At 36.9% G+C, this 21,143-nt stretch overlaps 7 protein-coding genes across 7 annotated transcripts; 4 read left to right on the top strand and 3 right to left on the bottom strand.

Annotated features, from left to right (window-relative positions):
* Nucleotides 1–1,380: 1,380 nt before the first annotated feature.
* PHYBLDRAFT_102727 (hypothetical protein) lies at nucleotides 1,381–1,626 on the top strand (the record flags this gene model as incomplete). Its single annotated transcript, XM_018427736.1, has 1 exon — nucleotides 1,381–1,626. A coding segment is annotated over one exon (246 nt), but the record flags the coding sequence as incomplete, so codon positions are not given.
* A 2,742-nt stretch (nucleotides 1,627–4,368) lies between these two features.
* Nucleotides 4,369–5,040, bottom strand: PHYBLDRAFT_168321 (hypothetical protein; the record flags this gene model as incomplete). The annotated part of the gene is made up of 2 exons (XM_018435837.1): nucleotides 4,369–4,722; nucleotides 4,888–5,040. 2 exons carry the CDS (start codon nucleotides 5,038–5,040, stop codon nucleotides 4,369–4,371), a joined length of 507 nt encoding a protein of 168 aa, XP_018291937.1.
* A 776-nt stretch (nucleotides 5,041–5,816) lies between these two features.
* Nucleotides 5,817–7,420, top strand: PHYBLDRAFT_64850 (hypothetical protein; the record flags this gene model as incomplete). Its single annotated transcript, XM_018441357.1, has 6 exons — nucleotides 5,817–5,926; nucleotides 6,018–6,286; nucleotides 6,575–6,701; nucleotides 7,119–7,151; nucleotides 7,285–7,341; nucleotides 7,405–7,420. The coding sequence occupies 6 exons, from the start codon at nucleotides 5,817–5,819 to the stop codon at nucleotides 7,418–7,420; spliced, it is 612 nt and encodes a 203-aa protein (XP_018291936.1).
* Nucleotides 7,421–8,265: 845 nt separating this feature from the next.
* Nucleotides 8,266–10,881, top strand: PHYBLDRAFT_186976 (hypothetical protein). The gene is made up of 5 exons (XM_018439308.1): nucleotides 8,266–8,290; nucleotides 8,734–9,190; nucleotides 9,351–9,408; nucleotides 9,586–9,755; nucleotides 9,927–10,881. The coding sequence occupies exons 2-5, from the start codon at nucleotides 8,747–8,749 to the stop codon at nucleotides 10,731–10,733; spliced, it is 1,479 nt and encodes a 492-aa protein (XP_018291935.1). The 5' UTR covers nucleotides 8,266–8,290; nucleotides 8,734–8,746; the 3' UTR covers nucleotides 10,734–10,881.
* A 206-nt stretch (nucleotides 10,882–11,087) lies between these two features.
* PHYBLDRAFT_64848 (hypothetical protein) lies at nucleotides 11,088–11,885 on the bottom strand (the record flags this gene model as incomplete). The annotated part of the gene is made up of 1 exon (XM_018441356.1): nucleotides 11,088–11,885. The coding sequence occupies one exon, from the start codon at nucleotides 11,883–11,885 to the stop codon at nucleotides 11,088–11,090; it is 798 nt and encodes a 265-aa protein (XP_018291934.1).
* Nucleotides 11,886–13,920: 2,035 nt separating this feature from the next.
* On the top strand, nucleotides 13,921–15,458 carry PHYBLDRAFT_77877 (hypothetical protein; the record flags this gene model as incomplete). The annotated part of the gene is made up of 4 exons (XM_018443307.1): nucleotides 13,921–14,092; nucleotides 14,350–14,981; nucleotides 15,075–15,142; nucleotides 15,254–15,458. The coding sequence occupies 4 exons, from the start codon at nucleotides 13,921–13,923 to the stop codon at nucleotides 15,456–15,458; spliced, it is 1,077 nt and encodes a 358-aa protein (XP_018291933.1).
* A 624-nt stretch (nucleotides 15,459–16,082) lies between these two features.
* On the bottom strand, nucleotides 16,083–20,295 carry PHYBLDRAFT_186974 (hypothetical protein). The gene is made up of 7 exons (XM_018439307.1): nucleotides 19,920–20,295; nucleotides 19,654–19,764; nucleotides 19,307–19,518; nucleotides 18,986–19,138; nucleotides 18,777–18,848; nucleotides 18,047–18,209; nucleotides 16,083–17,905 (listed from the first exon to the last, which is right to left on the bottom strand). Exons 1-7 carry the CDS (start codon nucleotides 20,206–20,208, stop codon nucleotides 16,356–16,358), a joined length of 2,550 nt encoding a protein of 849 aa, XP_018291932.1. The 5' UTR covers nucleotides 20,209–20,295; the 3' UTR covers nucleotides 16,083–16,355.
* Between the last annotated feature and the right edge of the window lie 848 nt (nucleotides 20,296–21,143).

Raw genomic sequence — 21,143 nt, 5'->3', positions numbered from 1 at the left:
GGATGTGTAGAAAGTTGTGTAGTAAGCTCTATTTTAAAGCCGAGGCTCAACAAATTGATCGTATCTTGGAAGCATTTGCAAACCGATTCTGGGCATGCAATACACGATCTGTCTTTGGAAGTGCTGGTAAAAAAAACACATACACACATACACTACATATATACACCCTTACAATATTCGGTTTATATATCTGTACTAATAATGCCTGTTTGTGTGTATATGTACTATTCAAAAAAAAAGATGTGGTTTATGCAATTGTATATTCACTCTTACTATTAAATACCGATTTACATGTGGCTCAGGGAAATCATAACCGTATGACACGCCCAGAGTTTGTTCGTAATACCATGTCAGCCATATATGATCAACGTCAGCCAGATGATAATGCTCAAGGAGACAAGCCCTCAAAAGAGTACACGTTCTCAAAGGCATGGGAGGCAGATATTGAATCACACCTCAAGGTAAACAAAAAAAAACAAATACACACATACACATAAATTATATTTGAATACAGGAAATAATTATTAATTATGAACCATTTTTTTAAAAAATAATAATAATATAGGAATTATATACTTCTGTTAAACAGTATCAAGTCTTACAGCCGAATTCAAGACGCTCGACTCAATCTGTTGTTCAATTAGAAAAACAAAATAGTTTACTTGGAGGACGACACTCGATTGGTATTAAACGTAGTGTTCACTCAATGATTCGAAAGACTCCTCGCGAGAGTGTCTCGGATGAAATACAGGTAATATATTTAAGATAAGGAAGCTCGATATATAATCATATCATTTGTGTCGCAACCCAAAAACTGATGAGATATTTTAAGCCTCGTAAGAGTACTAGCTCGGGCCCACGCTTCACGACTACTGCCCCACGGTCGACTCGTAGAGAGTCGTTTTCATCCGTGGCATCTGGTACATCATATGGATCTCATGGACGCGGTGGAATTCCTCTTTCACCCTATCAATCAATGGGAGGCGCCAACCAGTTCAGGAACTCTACTAATGGAATACAAAACCAATCGGACATCGCGTCTTTGAATCAAGCCCCTTATCTGAAAGAAGGAGTCGTGATTCGTAAACACTTGTTGGAAAACGCGCAGCAACGAGCCAGACATCGTGAATGGAAAGAATGTTTTCTAGTTGTGGGACAAGGAGAGCTTAAGATGTATGCCCTTCAAGGTACAGGCGAACCTGATCGCAAAAGCATGTTTCGACCATCTAGTATCCATTTCGGTGTGACTGAAGGAAACTCGAGCCAATTGAGTCTTTCGAGTATGAGTCAACATTCTCAACGCTGGGTGGTAAGTGATTATAGAGGCGACTTGATTTTATGGAATAGTTTTCGATTGATGTCACTCACTGCAATGTGTAGTCAAACACACAACTTGTAGGCTCGATTCAATTGAACCACACACTTTCCAATGTTTTACCGCCTCCTGGATACAACCGCCAACGTCCTCATGTATTTGCTATCCAGAAACCAGATGGCGGTGTATTCTTGTACCAGGCATCATCAGCAGAACAGGCGAATGAATGGGTGGCCACGTGTAATTACTGGGCAGCTCGCAGAAGCAAGGAGCCGCTGGCGGGTGGTGTGAGCAACATGGAGTACGGATGGGGAGACTGTCTTGATAGTGTACTGCTGGACCTGGACACTGAATGCGGGATGGTCATTTCTCCTACCCAACCGATCACCAATGAAGATGATTTGGTACTGTATGATTGGCATCCACCAGCCCCACCCTCTGTGTCTAGTACACTAAGCGAGCGCGATCAACACGAGAGTCTCAAGAAGCATCTGGCTACGCTTAACATTGAGATCAATAATCACCATGACACCAAGACAAAACTTATGATAAAGTTCCCGCCAAAGAGTCCTCTTCACACTAAAGCACTTTCAAATTGGGAATCTCGGTCAAAATATTTGCTGCATGATATTATCAAATATCAGAACTATTGTGACATGCTCGAGAAGAGTCTCCAGCGTCAAGATGCAGAAGAAGCCACAACGGCAGCGTCAATCAAGTCTTTAGCAACCAACACCGACAGTAGTAGTGCCCCAGATCTCAATCGCCAGCCAAGTTCCTCATCACGACTTGTTTTCAAAACCAGTACTGTGGATCTCATGAAGGAGATTGGCGAAGAACTCCAGTTGGCCTTTTAATCATAATGTATCTTTGCCTGCCCCGTCCGCCCATCCATGCTTTCTTTCTTTTTAGTTTCATTTCAAGTGAACGATATTTTCTTTTCTTTTTTCCTGCTTCCTTCCCTTCTTCTCCTTCCTCTCCTTATTCACATCACTTCTAGCTACTCTTAATTTTTGCCTCGCCTTCTCCCTCTCTCTCTCTCTATGTGTACATACCACAATTTACCAAACACTTAAAATATATAATAACTCTATAATAAAAGAAGAGGGAAATATATATATATATATATATATATAATGTTGTATGTAGCCGAGGTCTCGTCTACGAATTAATAATAAGGAAAAATATAATAGTAGCTTAGAAAGGGTTTGTGGAGATCACATCTCATTATATATTCCTATAGGAAACGTTTTATATCTGACCCAATCCTTTCTATTAAATATGGTAAATCTGGGCCGTCTATTTAGGTGTCTCAATTTTCCTTATAATTGATCTACCAAATGCATAATGCTTTATATCAAAACCTCTCTAACTTACCCATTTATGCTTATATACTTTCACTTGATAACACATCACTAAAAGAGTATTTTGATCAAAATAATCAATTAACTACAGAAAATTAGCCCTAAATCAAAATCTGTTAAGATAAACAACTTTACATGTATATACGACATGGTGTAGTACACTGCTATCCACAATTTAAACGTTGTTTGATATTGATTGTTCAAATATTGATTAAAATATCCCATTTTTTCACTTTACCAAACCATTTATTAATAAGGATTTCGATATTTACACCATAAGCATGCTTGATCTCCAAGTTCCCCCTCAGGGCATACACCTAAAAAAAATCCAAAATTTGTGTTTTTTTCTATTAAGCAAAGTTGTTGAACAAATTGATCCATAATGTTTGGTACTTGTTTGACCAAAAACAGACTAATATTGATGGAGATATCGATTGATGAAAAAATGCCAATATCGATATTTACACCCTTAAACGATGTTTGATCCAAAAGTTCCCTCAGGACATACACCGAAAAAAAAAATCGATATTCGTATTTTGCTCTATTAAGAAAAGTTGCTGAACAAATAGATTCATGATGCTCAGTACTTATTTGACCAGCAACAGACGCATATTCATGGAGATATCGAGAGATCTAAAAATGACACTTTCGATATTTACACCATGAGGCGATGTTTATTGGATCTCCGACAGTAAGGGCAACTCACAAATCCCGAGTAATTTTGTTGAACAAAATTGTCCCATTAATTTGGCAGAACAAATGGACATTTCAGTATAGGGAATTGCGTCAAGAGGTCCAAACGAGTATAGAATTATTCCTTTAATTCTTTTGATTCAATTTTACTTTAGAAATAGAGACTAAATGTCTTCCACCTAAAGTATTTTCCCAAAAAACCAATAAGTTGTTGGCCGTTATTGAGTGGCCTTATATGACTTTATACAAATAAAATAAATAAATAAGCCAGTACAGTGCACGAAACTATTAGCAAAGAGAGAAACATATATATGATTATACTGATTGAATTAATGGTGTACAGGAACATAAAACCAAGGGCTTGAGTTTGGCTTGGTCTCTTGTGGTTTCTGTTCTTTTTCTTTAAAAAAAAGGTATAATTTTATTCAATTTTACAAGCAAAGGATGATATTTTGATTGATAGAGAAAGAGACTACTAATGAAGAGAGTGTCTACAAGCTTTTTATATATTCGTGTTTTATAGATATTCAAATCATACTCTCGAGTTATCTTTACAGAATTATTACCAAAACCAAGGAGTCAAAGGAGAGGGGGTTAAATGGACATACACATACATTTCATATTGTAAAAAATAAGGGTAATTTATATAAAGTAGCTTTAGATTTGTAAAGCTTACATAAATTCAATGCTCAGCTATACAGACTGATGCAAAGAATTGAGAACAATAGACATGTTTTAAGAGGTATTCAATAAGATAAATGTATTTATTGGTATTTGAAACAAAAAGAACCACTGCAAAAGTGTTTGTGGCCCTTTTTTTATTGTATTTTATTTTAAGAGTTTTTCTCTAGAGAGCTTTATATGCTGCGATAGTCTTTTTTTTATAAGGATGTATGTATAAGGAAAATGGAATGCTTTTGTTTGATGAACTTGACTATTATACAATTTTTTGTGTTTTACAGGGTGTATATACAGGGTGTTGAAATCAAGATCGATTTAAGATGAGCGATAGGCAGCTGGACTAATGCGGACTGTGACTGAAGGATGATCAAAGATAAGTGAATCCAGGGCCATAGATTTTTCGGATACTGGGCAAGATTTTGAAAAGTGCTCGTCATCAGAAAGGTCAGAAAGATAGGAGTCATTAGAGATCGTCGATGAAGATGAGATCAAAGAAGGTGTAGCTGTAGTTTGGGCTTTTTTGCAGCTAAAAGCTTTCTTGACTGAAGCGAGGCCTTTGATACATTGTCCCATTGATGATGTGAATGTGGAGACACGGCTAGCTGTGTTGGTAGTTGAGGATTGGCGGCGCTGGCACTTTGAGATGATACGCTTTTGAATAGAGAGGATCTGCATTGTAGAGTGTGTGTTGTGAGGTGTAAAGGTAAAGAAAGGCTTGGTAGGTAAGATGTGGTTGAGAGAATATGTAATAAAAAGGAAAGAAGTGCAAAAATGTCAAACCTTTATATACTATTTCAAAAGGCCCGTGCTCTTTGGGTATCAGTGGAGATTTACATGCTTCTTCTTCACTTTCTTGCCATTTTTAGGACAAAGACAAGGGGTCATCGTATCTGATGTTTGGCATCTATCGGAAAATACAGCCAAAAATCCTGATCCACAAAACCACAGCCAAAAATAATAATCAATGATCCATGATCCGTAATCCATGATTTCCCCCTATCGAGAATCGAAAATCAAAGATACACTTGTCTCCTGTATTAATTGATTCACGTCACCTTAATTATTCTCTATGAAGATCTTGATTTATAGGTTCCGAGTCTTTGGTATCTGCCAAGCTTACTACTTTATATGTAAATTAAATATTAATATAAAAATATCTATTACCAGGCCGACATGCACAATATAACCGTTTTTCTCTCTCTAACTTTGACTTGTCGTATCAAAGCTGTTACAATTACATGAAAAGAGTTCTTTATTTAATTTGAAGCTTTTTTTCTGTCTATTTGAACATATTCAATAGCGCACATTATATAAAAGAACCAAAGTAAAATAGAGTCGTTCTTGTAGGGCATGTAATTGAGAACTAGAGCACAAACAGAATAATTTAAATATAAATATTTTCACTCGAGACAGTGTACCAATACCACTTGTACTGCAAATGCTTTAGATTATCATCTAATAAGAATTAATATTCCTAAACTCTCTTAGAGAATATTACTAATTATACAGTAATATATCATTCGGTCTTCCATATATCATTAGTAGTCTGCTTTCTATTCACAAGCCTTACAATTATATATTTTCACTCAGTAGCCAAATGTTACCCAGGAATAAGAGACGATGTTTCCCTCTCACTGTCACTCTTTGAGAGCTAGCTATTTAACAAATAATTGTTGAACACTTTGTGTGTGTCTAATTCACTGATTTATTGCCCTTGTATAATTATCACACAGACCAGCTTGGAATAAAAGTACATAATTGCTATGTGTATGCTGAGAAGAGATGTTTTTGTGTGTAATAAGTGCCAGAACATTTTTACATTCTGTTTTAGCCCCCGTCAAAAAAAATTAATACCATTAATTTGTGTAGTGAGGTCAAGGGGAGAATCGTCGGGTCACAAGAGTTCTTGTCCCGTGATTCAAGGAATCAAATAAAATTATAGGAATTGTAATTCAATAAACAAGAGTCTTTTCTACGGCTAAATTGTGCTTTATTCTTGTTGCGACAAGAGGGAGTTGGCTGTGGTTAACAAAGGAGAGTTCCAGAGACAACGATCAGCCATACACCTTTAGTAAATCGATCCTTCACATTTGGCAGAACAAATCGACATTTCGTCCTAAATTATTGCTATCGGGTTTTTTGACAGTCATTTTTTTAAAGAACGTCAATCGTCACTTGAACTACTTTAACGGAGTAGAGTTTCACGAGTTCCTTTTTAGTGAAGAGGATGAAAGTAAATGAAGTCTTCCATCTACTTTACACATCTCTTGCATCCTTTCATCGCTGACGTATACACCTCCATAAAAACTAAGGGGAAAAAATGCGTGACTATTTTCATATGCATGTGACTACTAGAGCTAAAGACTATGAAAAAAAAGCAAAAAGTAAACAAAAAAGGACGCAAAAAAACAGAAAAAGACGAGCGACAACGATGCAAAACCTTATTTACCATCAGAAACTACAATTCTGTTCATATGGATAGCTCATTAGCTTATATATAACTCTCACCATGTTCTTGCAGAAATGAGTTTGTCAGAACATTGCGCATTAAAGATCAATTTCATAGTTTTCTCATTCAACCTGACGCCCGATGTTGATTCGCGCATCCTTTTAACAGCCACTCATGATAGAAAACAAGAGTTTTTAGGGTAAAAAACAGAATGCAGACGCGTTTAAAAATTGTTAAACTCTTGAACGTACTTGGTACATATATGTACAGTCGATATCTGATTGATTTTTTTAGAAATGTAATAGAGTTTTGACTATTACAAGAATAATATCTAAAGCTTTATATATAATACCAAAGAATGTGTATAGTTTTCAATATTGAACAACATAGGATACAGCATAGCACAAGAAAAAGGGCTTTTATAAAAGCTTGATTTTATTTCATAGTATTTAGGAATGACTTCTAGAAGGATATCACTATGTCAAAGTATCTGGTTTATACGCTTGTAGTTATTTTTCTTTTTTGAACCTCAATCTCTCCAAGCTGTTTGCACGTTGGGGTTTATTATATTTTGCAGGAAAGTACTTTTATATTACCATATATAAATTATTCGTAGTCTTTCAAAGCACAATATTTCACCGCCTACAAAGTAAAGAGGTAAATTCTAAATTTTGAAAGATACTGATGAGAAACAAGATGAAGCATTTGTTTATCTATACTTGTTAGTTTCATGTGGAGCCAAGAAATGTTTATACCTTTGCTTTGTATTATGATATTTGAAGTAACACAAAATTGGCTACTATAATACAATACAATGCAAAAAAGGAAAACAAGGAAAGGTGTGTATGTTGTGTATGGTATGTAAAATACAGACTCTGTAAATACGTATTTATAATTAATAGGGAAAAAATGACTTGAATTTCCTTTATTTATTCTCTGAATAATACGAGCATTGGTTATTATATGGCTGTATTTGGTTAAATGAAGTATATAATAAAATTTCTAAATGGTCTGTACCCTCAAACGTTATCTTTCTGTTTTTGTGTGTGTGTCAAGATACGTTGTCTTATAGAGCCACAAACGTATAAATACATGTATTAATGATAGCCTTTTTCATACAATATGGTCAAGTAAAAGACATGTTAAATTTTCTTTAAAATAATTCCCACCCACTAGCAACAATCATACCTGTGATTGCATACAAAGTAACTATCACGAAACTGATTGCCTTAAATTACAATATATTTCAGAGCTCCTTGGAACAAAAAGAAGATATCTATATATACAGTGAGTTTATGTCTTTTAATATAATGATGAGTAAGCAAGAGACTTATATATATATATGAAAGTTGATCGAGACTCATACCTACTGGACAATTGTTTGTTAAGTACATGTGTTGCTCACTTTTTTTTTTAGTTGAGAAATTGAGCAAATAATTTTTGAAAATAGTGCATATATAAAATATAATATAATAATAAAGTCTTTTTCTGAGATTTAAAAAAAAACAAAGGAAAACAATCTTGTGAGTGTGAGGGATGGAAGATTGACGTGGGTCTATATGTGTATTATATAAATAAAAAATAAAAATAGTCTTTTGATTGGCTAATGTTGTGTGCCAATAATAATCGACAAAGGGGTTGAAAAAAAAATTGGAGCTTTGAGTCTCTCACATAAACCAAAAAGACCAACTCTGTGTGGTGTGGGTCGTCTTTGACTTTCTTTCCGTGACTCTCTAAAGGCAACAAGTCCCATCCTTCCGGTCCCACCAACTTACCCAAAGGTCCAAAGTAAGTTAATATATGCCTATCTATCTATACCTATGTCTATATGCCACATTTGTTTTACTATTACTTCTTTTTGTTTCTATTTTTTGAAACAAAAAGAAGTATATTAAAGAAGAGAAGAGGGGCTTTCTATTTTTCTTTTATCTTTCTATTAAAAGAAAAAGGGAAGAAGAGATTGGCATCAGTCAAATGTCGATCTCTGTGTGATTTGATTTGATTTGGTTTCTTTTTATATGTTTATGTTTGTACTATTCCACTGTTTGATAGCCAAAAGTCTTTGTCTTTAATTATTTATTTGCTTTATTTTGTTTTTGTTTTATTTTCTCTACTTCTTTCTTATTTCCTTTGTCTTAAATAAGCACAGAAACAAGAATCCTTACAAAGACCTCATTTACTCTTTCTTTCCTTTTTCTTCTTCTTGACTGAACAAACAATCAAAAAAAAAGAAAAGAAAGAATCATGGAGTTGAAAGAAGAAGATTTGGCGGTTAATCACCACACTGAGACGGATGATGTAAAGAATGATTCTCCTGATAAAAATTGTCATCAAATGGTGGCTTTGGATAAGGTAGAAGATGAGAGTGTGAATCAGGATACAAATGCAACCACAGCACAGCATGTAGCAGATGCTTTTGCAAATGCACTGTTCCAACACTATTCGTTTACCATGCCGACAACTGAAGAAAAAGACGTTACAACTGGGCTGCCGATGCATGCCCAACTTGTGGCTGCAGTGGTAGCAGCAGCAGCAGCAGCTGAAAAGAATGGACCCCATGGGTCGATTGATTATGGTTTTACTCCTACTCCAGACCCTGCTACCACATCTGCCCCCTCTATGGACCAAACAATGTTTGATGGGCAAATGGTCCCTGGGTCCCTAAAGCGGAACCTAATGAAATTAAAGGTAACAAGGTAAAAATATATAAAAAAAAGAGAGAGAAAGAGAAAGAGAAAAGAAGAAGACAATGAGGCAAGCCAACACGCATACAAATGCATAAAAATGCATAAAAATGCATACAAAGCATGTATAAACTTATTGTCTGTTTTTGTTGTGCCTGTAATAGGTTCGAGAAGATAATCGGGCAAGAAAGAAGCGGTGGAGAGAACACAATGAAGAGCGAAGTAAGTGTTCTTTTTTTTGTTCTTTTTCTTGTCTTGTCTTGTCTTTACATACATACATACATACATACATACATACATACAAATAAGATATATACAGATATGTATTTTAGTATGTGAAAAGAAAAGAAGGGGAATTTGAGGGTTAACAAAGTCCCTGGATATGCATATTTATTATAGACAAAGACAATGATTTGCGATGCCGTGTGAATAAGCGCGCACACAAGCTATTTGGCAAAGATGACACGACGCACAAGAAGCAATGGGTTGAAGAAGAGTTTCAACGCCGCCGGGCAAAGCGTCAGGAAAAGGAACGCCACAAGCAGGCGATGGATGGTGCTCTGCACGCAGTTAGTGAGACATCTGTACATGCAGCTGCCAACTGGCTCCTTTCGCAGCAGCAACAACAACAACAACAGCAACATCAACAGCAGCAACAGCAACAGCAACAACAACAACAACAACAACAACAAAATGATGTTTTGCGACATTATCATGAGCCTGCCAATGAACTTAATGAGACCCATGCTGCAGCTCTCAAGCTCAACCAAGACCTTAGTGCTTTTCTCAAGTTTTCTAAGGAGAGTAATGCAAGTGCTGCTGCGCTTGTTGCTGCTCTTCAGAGCCCACAACTCCTGCAGCTGCTCACCCAGACAGCTGGAGCTATTCAAACATCCACAGCCACATCCGCAATCACGAATAGTCCGACCCAGACCCACCAAACCCAAATTCAACACAATCAGAATCAGGCTCATAGCCAAAATCAGGGCCAGATCGAGAATCAGAATGATAGCCAAGGTCAGAGCCAGAGCCAGAACCATATCCACAGCCACAGCCACAACCACAACCATAACCAGGATCATCAGAATGAGATCCAGAGCCATAACGAGATCCAAAGCCATAGTCAGAACCAAATCCAGGACCAAATCCAAATCCAGAACCAAGACCAGGACCAGGACCAGAGTCAGAGTCAGATTCAGAGTCAGATTCAGGAACAAACTGATTTGGCATCTACTATAGCTTCTGCCATTGCCAGCACAACAACCACAGACACAACTATCGCAGAAACTGGAGAGCACATCCTGGCCACTTCCACTTCCGATTCCACTGCCAGTGTCACTAATGATATTGTTTCTGATACTGGTATTGCTATTGTTTCTGATAGCGCTGCTGATAGTGCTACTGCTACTACTCAAGTACAGCCTGAAGAAAATGAAGTGAGTGCGAAAGAGGATGAAAGTGGGACTGGTACTGGTGGAACACAGACCGATTCTATGGATGCTGTGATGACTCTTATGCAGCTCAATGGGAGCTGGCGTCAACAATAGTCTTTATATATTATTTTTTCCTTGTTTTCATTTTCTTTTATATTTTATTTTGGAGGACAAAAAAAAAACAATAGTCTTGTGTAGTCTACCAAGATATTCTTGTATACACATTGACAATTATATATAAAACTCTCTTTCTTTCATTGTTTAACATAAATTTGACGGCGAATATTGACTGTCACAAAGCAAACAGTGGTTAGTGCTCTAGTTAAGTTTTTCTTATTATTAAGACAAAAGAAAGGGGATGAAGAGTTTGTTGTGCGGTGATTTAAAAGATGAATATAGATATATAAAATAAGATAAATTTACAAAATCTGTAAAGTACAGAAATAGAATATTTTATGTATGGGTTGATTAGGTTGAGCTGGCGTCATAAGTAGCCATTGAATTGACTAAATGGACTGCATCAGGGTGATCAGCCACCACGTGTACTTTCAGACCAAGTTCTTTTTCTAGGTACTCTGCAGTGGTAGGCCCGATAGCAGCCAATTTGGTGATTGGCAATTGTTTGATAGACTGGCAAACATAACGAATTCCCGAGGGACTGAAATAGACAGCCCAGTCCTCTGGAGATGGATTGATGTCACGCAAACTCTGGTCTAACAAAGGGTGTGGACAGGTTTCGTAGGCTTTGATTTCATGGACCTTGATTGATGCCTTTGCCATGCGACGTGGAATTACATCTCGTCGCTTATCACCCGAGAGGAACAATAGGGATTGGTTGATTGACTGATCTTTGTGGTTCGGGTATCTGGCTTCAATTGCGTCACAGAGTTCTGTGGCCATGTCAGCAATCGTCAGGTTTGAGTTGGAAAACAAGGCGATTTGGCGCAAATCATTTGCCGTACGTGGCCCGACTACAAAGATCGGTAAGGCAGACCAGGCAGCCCTGACTTCAGGGGAAAGATTTAGGGTCCAGAGTACCCTTGAGATGGTTTCGACTGCTCGCTGGGAGGTTATGACTAGACCGAGATGGTTGCAGTGAATAGGGCCTAGTGAAAAGATTTCTGCCAGGGTCTGAAGAGAGGTTGATTTGTGGTCGAGGACGGGTATAAAGGTATGTGGGTATCCGTGTTTGGTAAACTGGACATCATAGTCGTCTGGTTTGTCAATTGCCTTGACTTTGAATACCCAAGTTTGTGGTAAAGACATGTATTATATATATATTATATTATATTATATTTTGGAAACTTACAAGGGCTTAATTGAAAAAAAAAAAAGAAGAGAAACCAAAAAAGAAAGAAAGAAAGAAAAAAAGAAAGGGACAAGAAATGTGACTTGTTGAACACAATAATTAATAATAATAATTGTGTGATAATTAGTTATCACACAAGGAGAGAATTCAAGACGGAGCTTTGGTTCCGTTGAATGGCGACAAACAATAAAATAGAGTGCAACAAGCGCCCAAGCCAGTGATCTTTTTTTTTAATTTATATATATGAAATAGTGAATTATGTTTCTATTTTATTTTTATATAAAAAGAATAAATAAATACGTGTAAAGATCAATAGAATTATTGTACTTCTTACACTTGACCATTATCATATTTTCTATCTTTTTATTATTATTATTTTTTACATAATTGCCTGCCTGTCTCTGTATATTTGAATATATGCTTTATTTTTTATTTTTTGATCAAAATATATATATAAATATTTGTGAATTACACTGATAATACAGTAACAGTAACAGTACAGAAAAAGACATGCGCACATGTATATTATATACCATATACTATCGCTGTATTTTTTTTTTACATAATAAATATGTATGTAATGTATGTAATGTAGATTTATAAAAAAGAAGAAGAAAGATCACAGTCGGCCAAAGCGCTTATTGTCTTTTGGCTTTTTCTTTTTGTTTTCTTCTCGGCTTCATTCCGCCTTATGTCTCTACATGTTGTCCAGATTAGGAAATGGACTATCCAATAAAATTAAAGAGATCACGTGAATATATTATTATTATATATATTTTGTGTACCCAATTTGGAATATAATGGTATATTGAGAAAGAAAGAAGAAAAAGACAAAGAGAATGAATGAATGAATGAATGAATGAATGAATGAATGAAAAAAGGTTCATTTCTTATGATAGTTTTTCTACAGCAATTTATCTTACATTTTAATATAAAAAGATATATATTGTATATACTAGACTTTGATAATTGAGATAATAGCACAATACAGAATTGAATTGAATTGATTAGGTTCAATTGTAGTTTTCTTTTATATTTATATATAAAAGAAAAGATGTGATGATTATGATAAGTCTTGAGATTCTATTGTGAAGCACGCACATCACAACAGATTGGTATAAATAAAAAAGGTTCCAAATCAGGGGGTTACAAGTACATTACATCTACATATGCATATAAAGGACTTGAATGAATATCTATTTTATATATAAATATATTTAAAAGAATGAAAAGCGCAAATGTATCTACATCTACATCTATATTTATACTTAATATATATATATATATATATATATATATTAATCAATGAAAGAAGGAGATAAAATAGACAGGAAGAGTTGAACAAATAATAATAATAATAATAATAATAGTAGTAGTAGTAGTAGTATTCAACTTTTCTCTAATAAGGGAGGGGGTGGGGCGGAGATGAGATGAGATAGTGCGTATAGTATACATATATATTTATATTTATATGCGTGTGTGCGTGTATGTGCTTGTGTGTGCTTGTGTGTGTGTCTGTGTGTGCTTGTGTGCTTTGGTGCTTTGGTGCTTTGGTGAGCGTGTTATATATGCTATGTGTGTGTGTGTGTGTGTGCGGGGGGTATGAGGAAGAGAATATAATATAAAATAGAGTAAGAATAAAGTGCCTCGAATGGGCTGGTTTATTGTTGGAAATGTAGGACAGGCACGGAAGACTAGCCGAATACCTATTTTTTTTATTTTATTTTTTTACTATATTTGAAAGCCATTTATCGTCAATTGAAATGCGGCCTTCATTAAAAGTGTATCGCTTTTTAGCTGAATGGAGCTGTGCACAAAAAAAGCAAAAAAAAAAAAAAAAAAAAGAGACTGTAATGATTGGGATGCATCTTATTCTTTTGCTGTATTCATTTATTTTATTTTATATCTTTATTTGAAAGCCAGTTCTCATCAGTCAAAAGGACGTTGTCTTCTGTTCTCTTTCTTTCTTTGCTTCTTTCTCCCCTTTATTCAATGCAGTACGAAAGCTCCACTACTGCCCTTTCTACCTATGCTGCCGACTCAATGAGCCCACAATCCAACAAACCCTACTCATTAAACGTGCGCTATCCAGCCCATACTCCACCACCATCTACCTCGCCAATCGAACTACCACCCATTCTCGACATGTGCGACCCTTTCACTGGTAATAATTACAATTACAATTACAATTACAATTACAATTACAATTATGTATATATATAAATTATATATTATTTATCTACAAATTTACATAAAATACATACATAATATACATAATATACATACATAATATACATAATATATATATATATATATATCCTTTTTCTATTAAATAATAATAACAATAGTATTAAGTATAGAGAATAATCAATATTAATCACCATATTTTCTTTTTTATATATAAAAATGTCTTTTACATAGTCGATAGACCACCTTCACCAACCTCTCCCTCAATGACCAAACGAGATGACTTTTTGTTTTCACTTCCCTCTCCACCAGCCTTCTTGGAGCCTGCACCTCAGCTCAACAGTCATGCCTCGTTTGTGTTTCCACCCTTCAAGGAGGCACTGGAGTCTATACAGCTCCAGAATCAATACTATCAATATCAGGGTGTGCATATGCCCATCCCGCGCTGTTCCTCTCATCAAGCTTTTGCACCGACCCAATCCAACCCCGCCACAGGTGATTCGGAAGGCGAGGACCCGCGAGATGGCCGATCCTACTCCCCAACCTCCTCCTCCACCACCTCGTCCATGTCTACCATTTCGGGTCCCATTAGCCGTCGTCTGCCAATCTCTCCCACAATGGCTGCCGCATCCGCCTCTGCTGCTTCGGCTGCTCATCATCGGTCCGGCAGTCTAGTAACCGACACCCTCGTCAACGCGCTCCGGCTCACTACTCCCGACAACCATGAGCCACTCGTAGTTGATCTCTCTTCGCCCTCATACACTCGCGTATCATTCATGGTCCATGGTAACCCAGTGTCTATGGACCAAAGCATGTTCTTGACCAAGAATGCCCACATCAAGAGACCTCGCAATGCTTGGATACACGTAAGAAGAAAAAATAATAACATATATATATATATATATATTGTATTTCTGTATTTAATACTAACATATTATATATATATACAAATATATTAGTTCCGTTGCCATTATGGTCAGGCACTCAAATCTCAGGATCCAACCCTTCGTGCAGAGGAAATTTCAAAGTAATGAATTTGATCCATGTCACTTTTTTTTTACTATTATTATTATTATTATTATTTTGAAAAAAAAAAAAAGCACTAAACTAAAACCTTCTTTCCTTCTTTCCATTTCAGACGTGCTTCACGTCGTTGGGCAAAGTTGACGGAGCGAGAAAAGAAACCGTGGCACGATCTGGCTGAACAGGAAAAACAAGCTCACAAGGAAGCCTTTCCCGAATACCGTTATAGTCCCAAGCGTGGCCTCACCCACATCTCTCTCACCGACCCTGATGATACCGAGAGCAGTGTACGCCACAAGCGAGCAAGACGTACAAAATGATCGCTGTTGCATATTCATATATTCTATTCATAATATTCATCACTCACAACACAACACAACACAACTCAACTCAAAACTATACAACACACCATAGCACAAGCACAAGCACACTTCAGGAATCTTCAAAAAAAAACAAAAATCTCCACCAACCCCCCTTTCCCTTTCACACCAACAACAGCAGTAGCAAAAAGAATACCCTTCACTCAGCACCCCAGCACTTAGCACATTCAACCCACTTTATCTTTATTTTTTTGTTTTGTTTTTTTTTATCTTCACCTTACACATATTTCATCACTTCTTTGTTTGTTTCCATAGCCACAGTTTTTATTTTATTTTGTCTTCTTTCACGTTTCGATTCCTTGAGAGTACATAGTTTTCTTCTTCCCCTTCTTCTTTACCCACAACACTTCTTTTCTTTTCTTTGTTTGCAAGTTCCCTTGACTTTTTATTTTTATTTTTATTATTTTTATTATTTCTTCATTCTACATTTATAATCAAGAAATAAACAAAATGACACCCATGACAGGTGTCAAGCAATCAAAAAAAAAATCTTGTTAAAGGGATTTAAACCAACCCATGATAATGACTATGATGATATTTTTGAACATTTGAGAGCTTAAAAATAGGTTGATTGTCTTTGTTTATTTATTATTATAAATATGGATATATATATATATATATGTGTATATGTATATATGTATATATGTATATATGTATATGTGAGCGTGAGTTTGGGTGAGTGTAAGTGGGAGTGTGCTGTGAGTATACGTGTGCTTGTGTGTTTGAATGTTTGCTATGTGTGTTTGTGTATATATATATTTAGGTGTGTATGTTTGCGTATATATAATATAATATAATATAATATAATATAATATAATATATATATAAAATGATCTTTTACAATGCTCCAATCTCGTCATCTACCAGTGTCACGAAATCAGACAATTCACGCAGAATTTCCGGATCGGTTGTCGGCTTCACGGTCGCGAGCATCAGCTTTTCCCGCAAACAGCCCATGTCAAGTATACCTCTGCCCAGACATGGCTTTGGTGCCTCGCTCTCCACGCAGTCCAGCAACGTCGGTCGTCGGCGCATTCCGTCCCCACCACACACCAGCCCACGCACAACCTCAATCCCGCGCTTAGTCACGACCGCAAAGTGCTGGTTACCAGATTCCGCAAGCGCAATACACAGTCTCAGGATCATCATCGGAACGCTTTTATCACTGTCAATCAAACGCCGGCGAAGGCTCACGTCATCCGAAATCACCATAACATTGTACAGGCCCATCATTGCCATTTCCAAAGTCGCCAACTGCGCACTGTTCAATGCAAACATCACTCGCCCATCAGGCGCAAAGAAGTCGCGTCGAATCACGGCACTCAACTCGGTCCACAGCTCAACAAACAACTCAAACCTGTCGTTCTTTCGACCCTTTTTCTTATCTCCCCTCTCTTCACCCTCGTCCTCACCATCCTCTCCGTCCCTGTCCCTGTCCCTGTCCCCGTCCTCGTCCTCCTCTTGCTTTTCAAGCACCAGTTGGGAAAGTACCTTTCGGTTTCCGTAATTAACGGCAATCTTGGCCCACAAATCAATCGCCAGTGTGGCATAATATGTCTCAGGTCCGTGCAACAAGAAATCGTGTGCCAGGCGTACAATAGCCGGCCCCGTCGTTTCATCCAAAGAAAACGTCATGGCAATATTCGAAAAGATGATCAGAATCGTCTTGCGGTGGTCAAGAGTATCCATTCGCCGGATGCCGACAAACCATGCCTCGTGGGTCTCATTCTCGCGTGGCGAACTTGCGATCCGTGCCAGGGTTGTTACAAATCGTCGGTGCTTCGAAAGGTAGCCTACGTTCTCCGTCATGAACGAAAAGTTGCGGAACAGGTTGAAAATACAGAGGCATCTCTCACGTAACGACAGCCAGATTTCGGATGTGCTTTCTTCAAGCTCGGGTATCAAACTCTTCATCTCATCAAGTGACATGTCAAACAGCTCGGCATAGTTTGCTTCCTTGTCAAAGTCTATCACGGCTGCTTTGGATTTTTCACTTGGCTTTGAATTTACAAGAGTCGTGTCGGTTTTAATGTCGTCGGGGTTTATGTTTATGTTTGCATTTGCATTTGCATTTGCATTTGCATTTGCATTTAGGTTTACGTTTATCTTGGGTTTAGTTTTAGTCTTCGATTTGGATTTCGTTCTAGACTTGGACCTGGACCTGGACTTGGACCTTGTCTTAGTCTTTGTCTTTAGGAAGCGTGTGGACTCTCCAAAAAAGTCCTTTTCGAGAATATCTAACAGAAGATCCAACAAATCCTCGCATTGGTGGAGTGGAAGTGACGGCTGTTGAATTGACAGCATTGTAAGCACATTGAGTGCATTGGCCACTTCCATCTTCATCCCCGATTTAAGGGACATAATAAGAGCTTGAATATCCACAGCACCTTTTTTTTTTTAAAAAAGAAATTAAAAAATCTCGTGTATTGTTCGTTTCTTTCTTTCTTTCTTTCTTTCTTCTTTTTTTTTGAGTCGTAAAACCTATTTGAATCCAAGCCTACAATGGTTCCTTTTACATAAGAGCTTACCAAGTTCGCCAAGATGAGGAATAGCAGGCTTGATTTCAAATTTATCAAAATATTTGAGATCTATACCGCCATACGTTTCAACATTACGTGTCTTGGGAGCATATGTAACCAATGTCGCATCCTCATCCTTTTCAGCAATTTTATCAATAACTTTTGGTGATGACTGTACAGTAGCGTCAGAAGAAATCGGCGACCGACCACGAGCGCGCTTATTATTAGGTTGTTTATGACCCTGTTGCTGTTGTTGTTGTTGTTGTTGCTGATGGTGTTGATGTTGATGTTGTTGGAGTTGTTGTTGATGCTGATGGTACTGCTGATGATGGTGTTGTTGTTGCTGCAGTAATAGATGATGTTGTTGTTGTGGATCAAGCTGTCTGTGTTGATGTTGTTGATGTTGTTCAAGTTGTCTTTGCTGCAGTTGTGCCTGTTGCTGTGCTTGTTGTTGTGCCTGTTGCTGTGCCTGCTGTTGCGCCTGCTGCTGTGCCTGCTGTTGCGCCTGCTGCTGTGCCTGCTGTTGTGCTTGTTGCTGTGCCTGCTGTTGTGCCTGCTGTTGTGCCTGTTGTTGCAGTTGCAGTTGTTGTTGCTGTTGCTGTTGTTGCTGCAGCTGCTGCTGCTGTTGCTGTTGATCAAGCTGTCGATGCTGTTGCATAGGGGTAGATGTTGTACTACTAGGTGTTGCTGATCTGTGAGTGCCAGATGAAGGGGAATGCCCAGGCATAGGTGATTGTACGTGGGTTGGCAATGCAGCACCAAATTGCTTTGGTGCCTGTAATAAATCATCCATGCCAGTCTGTGCCATATCCTAATATATATATATATACACAAAGAGAGAAAGAAGAAGAAGAAGTGAGATCCACACCGAGTTAATAATAAGAACAGGCAATTTTTTTCATGCTTTTCTTTTTGGGGAAAATCTACTCAATATTGACTTGCCGTTACATATGAAGGTGCCTTTCTTCCAGGTGTCATCGGCGAAGCACTCGTCATACCAGGTTGGAGCATACCCATTTGATCGTGGCGCATCAAAGGCTGGAGATTAAAAACATTAGATTGCATATATGGATTATTGGCTTGCGACGGGATAACGCGACTCTGTATAGATAGATAATGCACAGAATTTGTTGTCGTTGTTTTTTTTTTGTATATATATATATATATATTAATAACATTGAATAACTTTGACCTGAGCTTTCCTGCCTTTTCCTTTCCTCTTTTATTTTCTTTTTACCGTATAAAAACCAATGGGTTCATGTCACTCACCTGATTAGCAAAGCTCATTGGAGAAGCAGTATGACTTGCTACCATGGGAGAAGACACTGCTCCATCATCAGATCCCTGTCTTTTGTTACGCTCTCCTGATCTACCTGCATATCCAACTAGGCTTGGGCTATTGTTGACAATCATTGGCGAGTTTGCTACATTTTGAAATGTGGCATTGTTCAATGCGGGCGATTGACTCGGGGATTGTTTGGCTATAATGAAATAAAGGAATTTAAATAATAACAAAGTAATACAATGGTTAATTCAGTAATGCATACGTACATATAAGCACGTATATATATATATATATATATATATAAAGTTATTCTCCTTTTCTTTTTTATTACCTCTCATTGCCATGGCTTGTTGTTGCTGATATAAAAAGGTTTGTGGTGACATAGATCCCATATCTCCTCCTCCTTGGTATAACCTTGTGTGTTGCAATTGTGCCTGGAGTGCTAGGATTCCCAAGCGCGCAAATGAAGTATTTATTAACAAGTACTTGACGTACACATAAACATTCTCTTTACGATGTTCTTTTTTGTTTTGTTTATTTCTTAAGAAATAACAATATTGATAATATTGTTAATATTATTATTAATAATAATAATACCTGTATTTTGCATGGGAGAGTTAAGCATTGTCTGAGGAGAAAAAACAGCTTGTGAAGGTTGTTGGAACCCGACTGGACCTGAAGGATGCATCATAGATGGTGGGTTGTTTGGATTTGCATTGGCATTATTGTTTTGATTGACAAAACTAAGATCAGTTTGATCAAGGGCGTGAAAATCAGGCGCAAAGGACAGATTTCCGGCTAGACTTTGTGCGTGCGAGAAGTTGCCGAACTGCAGGTTGGTATAGTTTGGAAACGTGCCATCCTGTTGTTGTTGAAAAGGCATCATCGTGCGTTTGGATGGAAGAAGACGGGAATTGTAGTAAATGGATTTTGTTGGTTATTTTATTTTATTTTATTTTATTTTCTGGTTACTATAAAGCCCTTTCATTCTGGCTTGCTGGGAAAATAAAATAAAATAGAAGGGATTGATATGACGTCGGCAAAGTTGAAATCTACACGCGCACACACACACACACACACACACACGTTCTCAAATATACACATATATATATATATACAGACACACACATATGGACACATGCATCTATGTATATTTGTATGTACACATACTATATAGATATAGATATAGATATAGATATCAGCTATCAAGTCTATGTACTTTTAATGTATTCATTTGTCTGTGTGCGTATTCGGAACAATAAATGAAACTTTTGAATAGGTTATCTCAAATACAGAAATAGAATAGAAACCACAATTGGGCTGTTGGTGAGAAGAAGAATATTGAAACAAGAGGCTATTAAACAGTCTATTGATTATCGAGACTTCTTTAAAAATACAAAGCACATTGTAAACGATATGCAGTTTTATCAATCTTTGTCATGTAACAAAACATTATCTGCCAAACCAAGAATAAAAATGCGAGCTTTAAGATGACGAATAAATAAGATTATAATTATTATGATCATAAAGCAAAATGGAAATAACTTGAAAAAGGCCTTTCTTTCAGTTTATTTTTCACTCACACAAATATATACATGTATGTATCATAAACCATTGAAAGACAAAGGTTGTGCTGGACTAATTGTTGATTCGTAACTTTTGTTGAAGTATTTGATATCTCAGTTCCTTTGATGGTTTACAAAGCATAATACTCGCACACCATTTTTTTTTTTTAAAAAAATAAATAAATTCAATTTTGATTGGATACAAGAAATTGTACCTTTTTTTTCTTTTCTTGGTTACGAATAAGAAAAAAAAAAG

The sequence above is a fragment of the Phycomyces blakesleeanus genome (genome assembly GCF_001638985.1).
Source record: "Phycomyces blakesleeanus NRRL 1555(-) unplaced genomic scaffold PHYBLscaffold_10, whole genome shotgun sequence".
In the NCBI taxonomy this organism is placed as follows: Eukaryota; Fungi; Mucoromycota; class Mucoromycetes; order Mucorales; family Phycomycetaceae; genus Phycomyces; species Phycomyces blakesleeanus.
The sequence above is the reverse complement of the archived record's forward strand: the minus strand, read 5'-3'. Positions and strand labels throughout refer to the sequence as shown.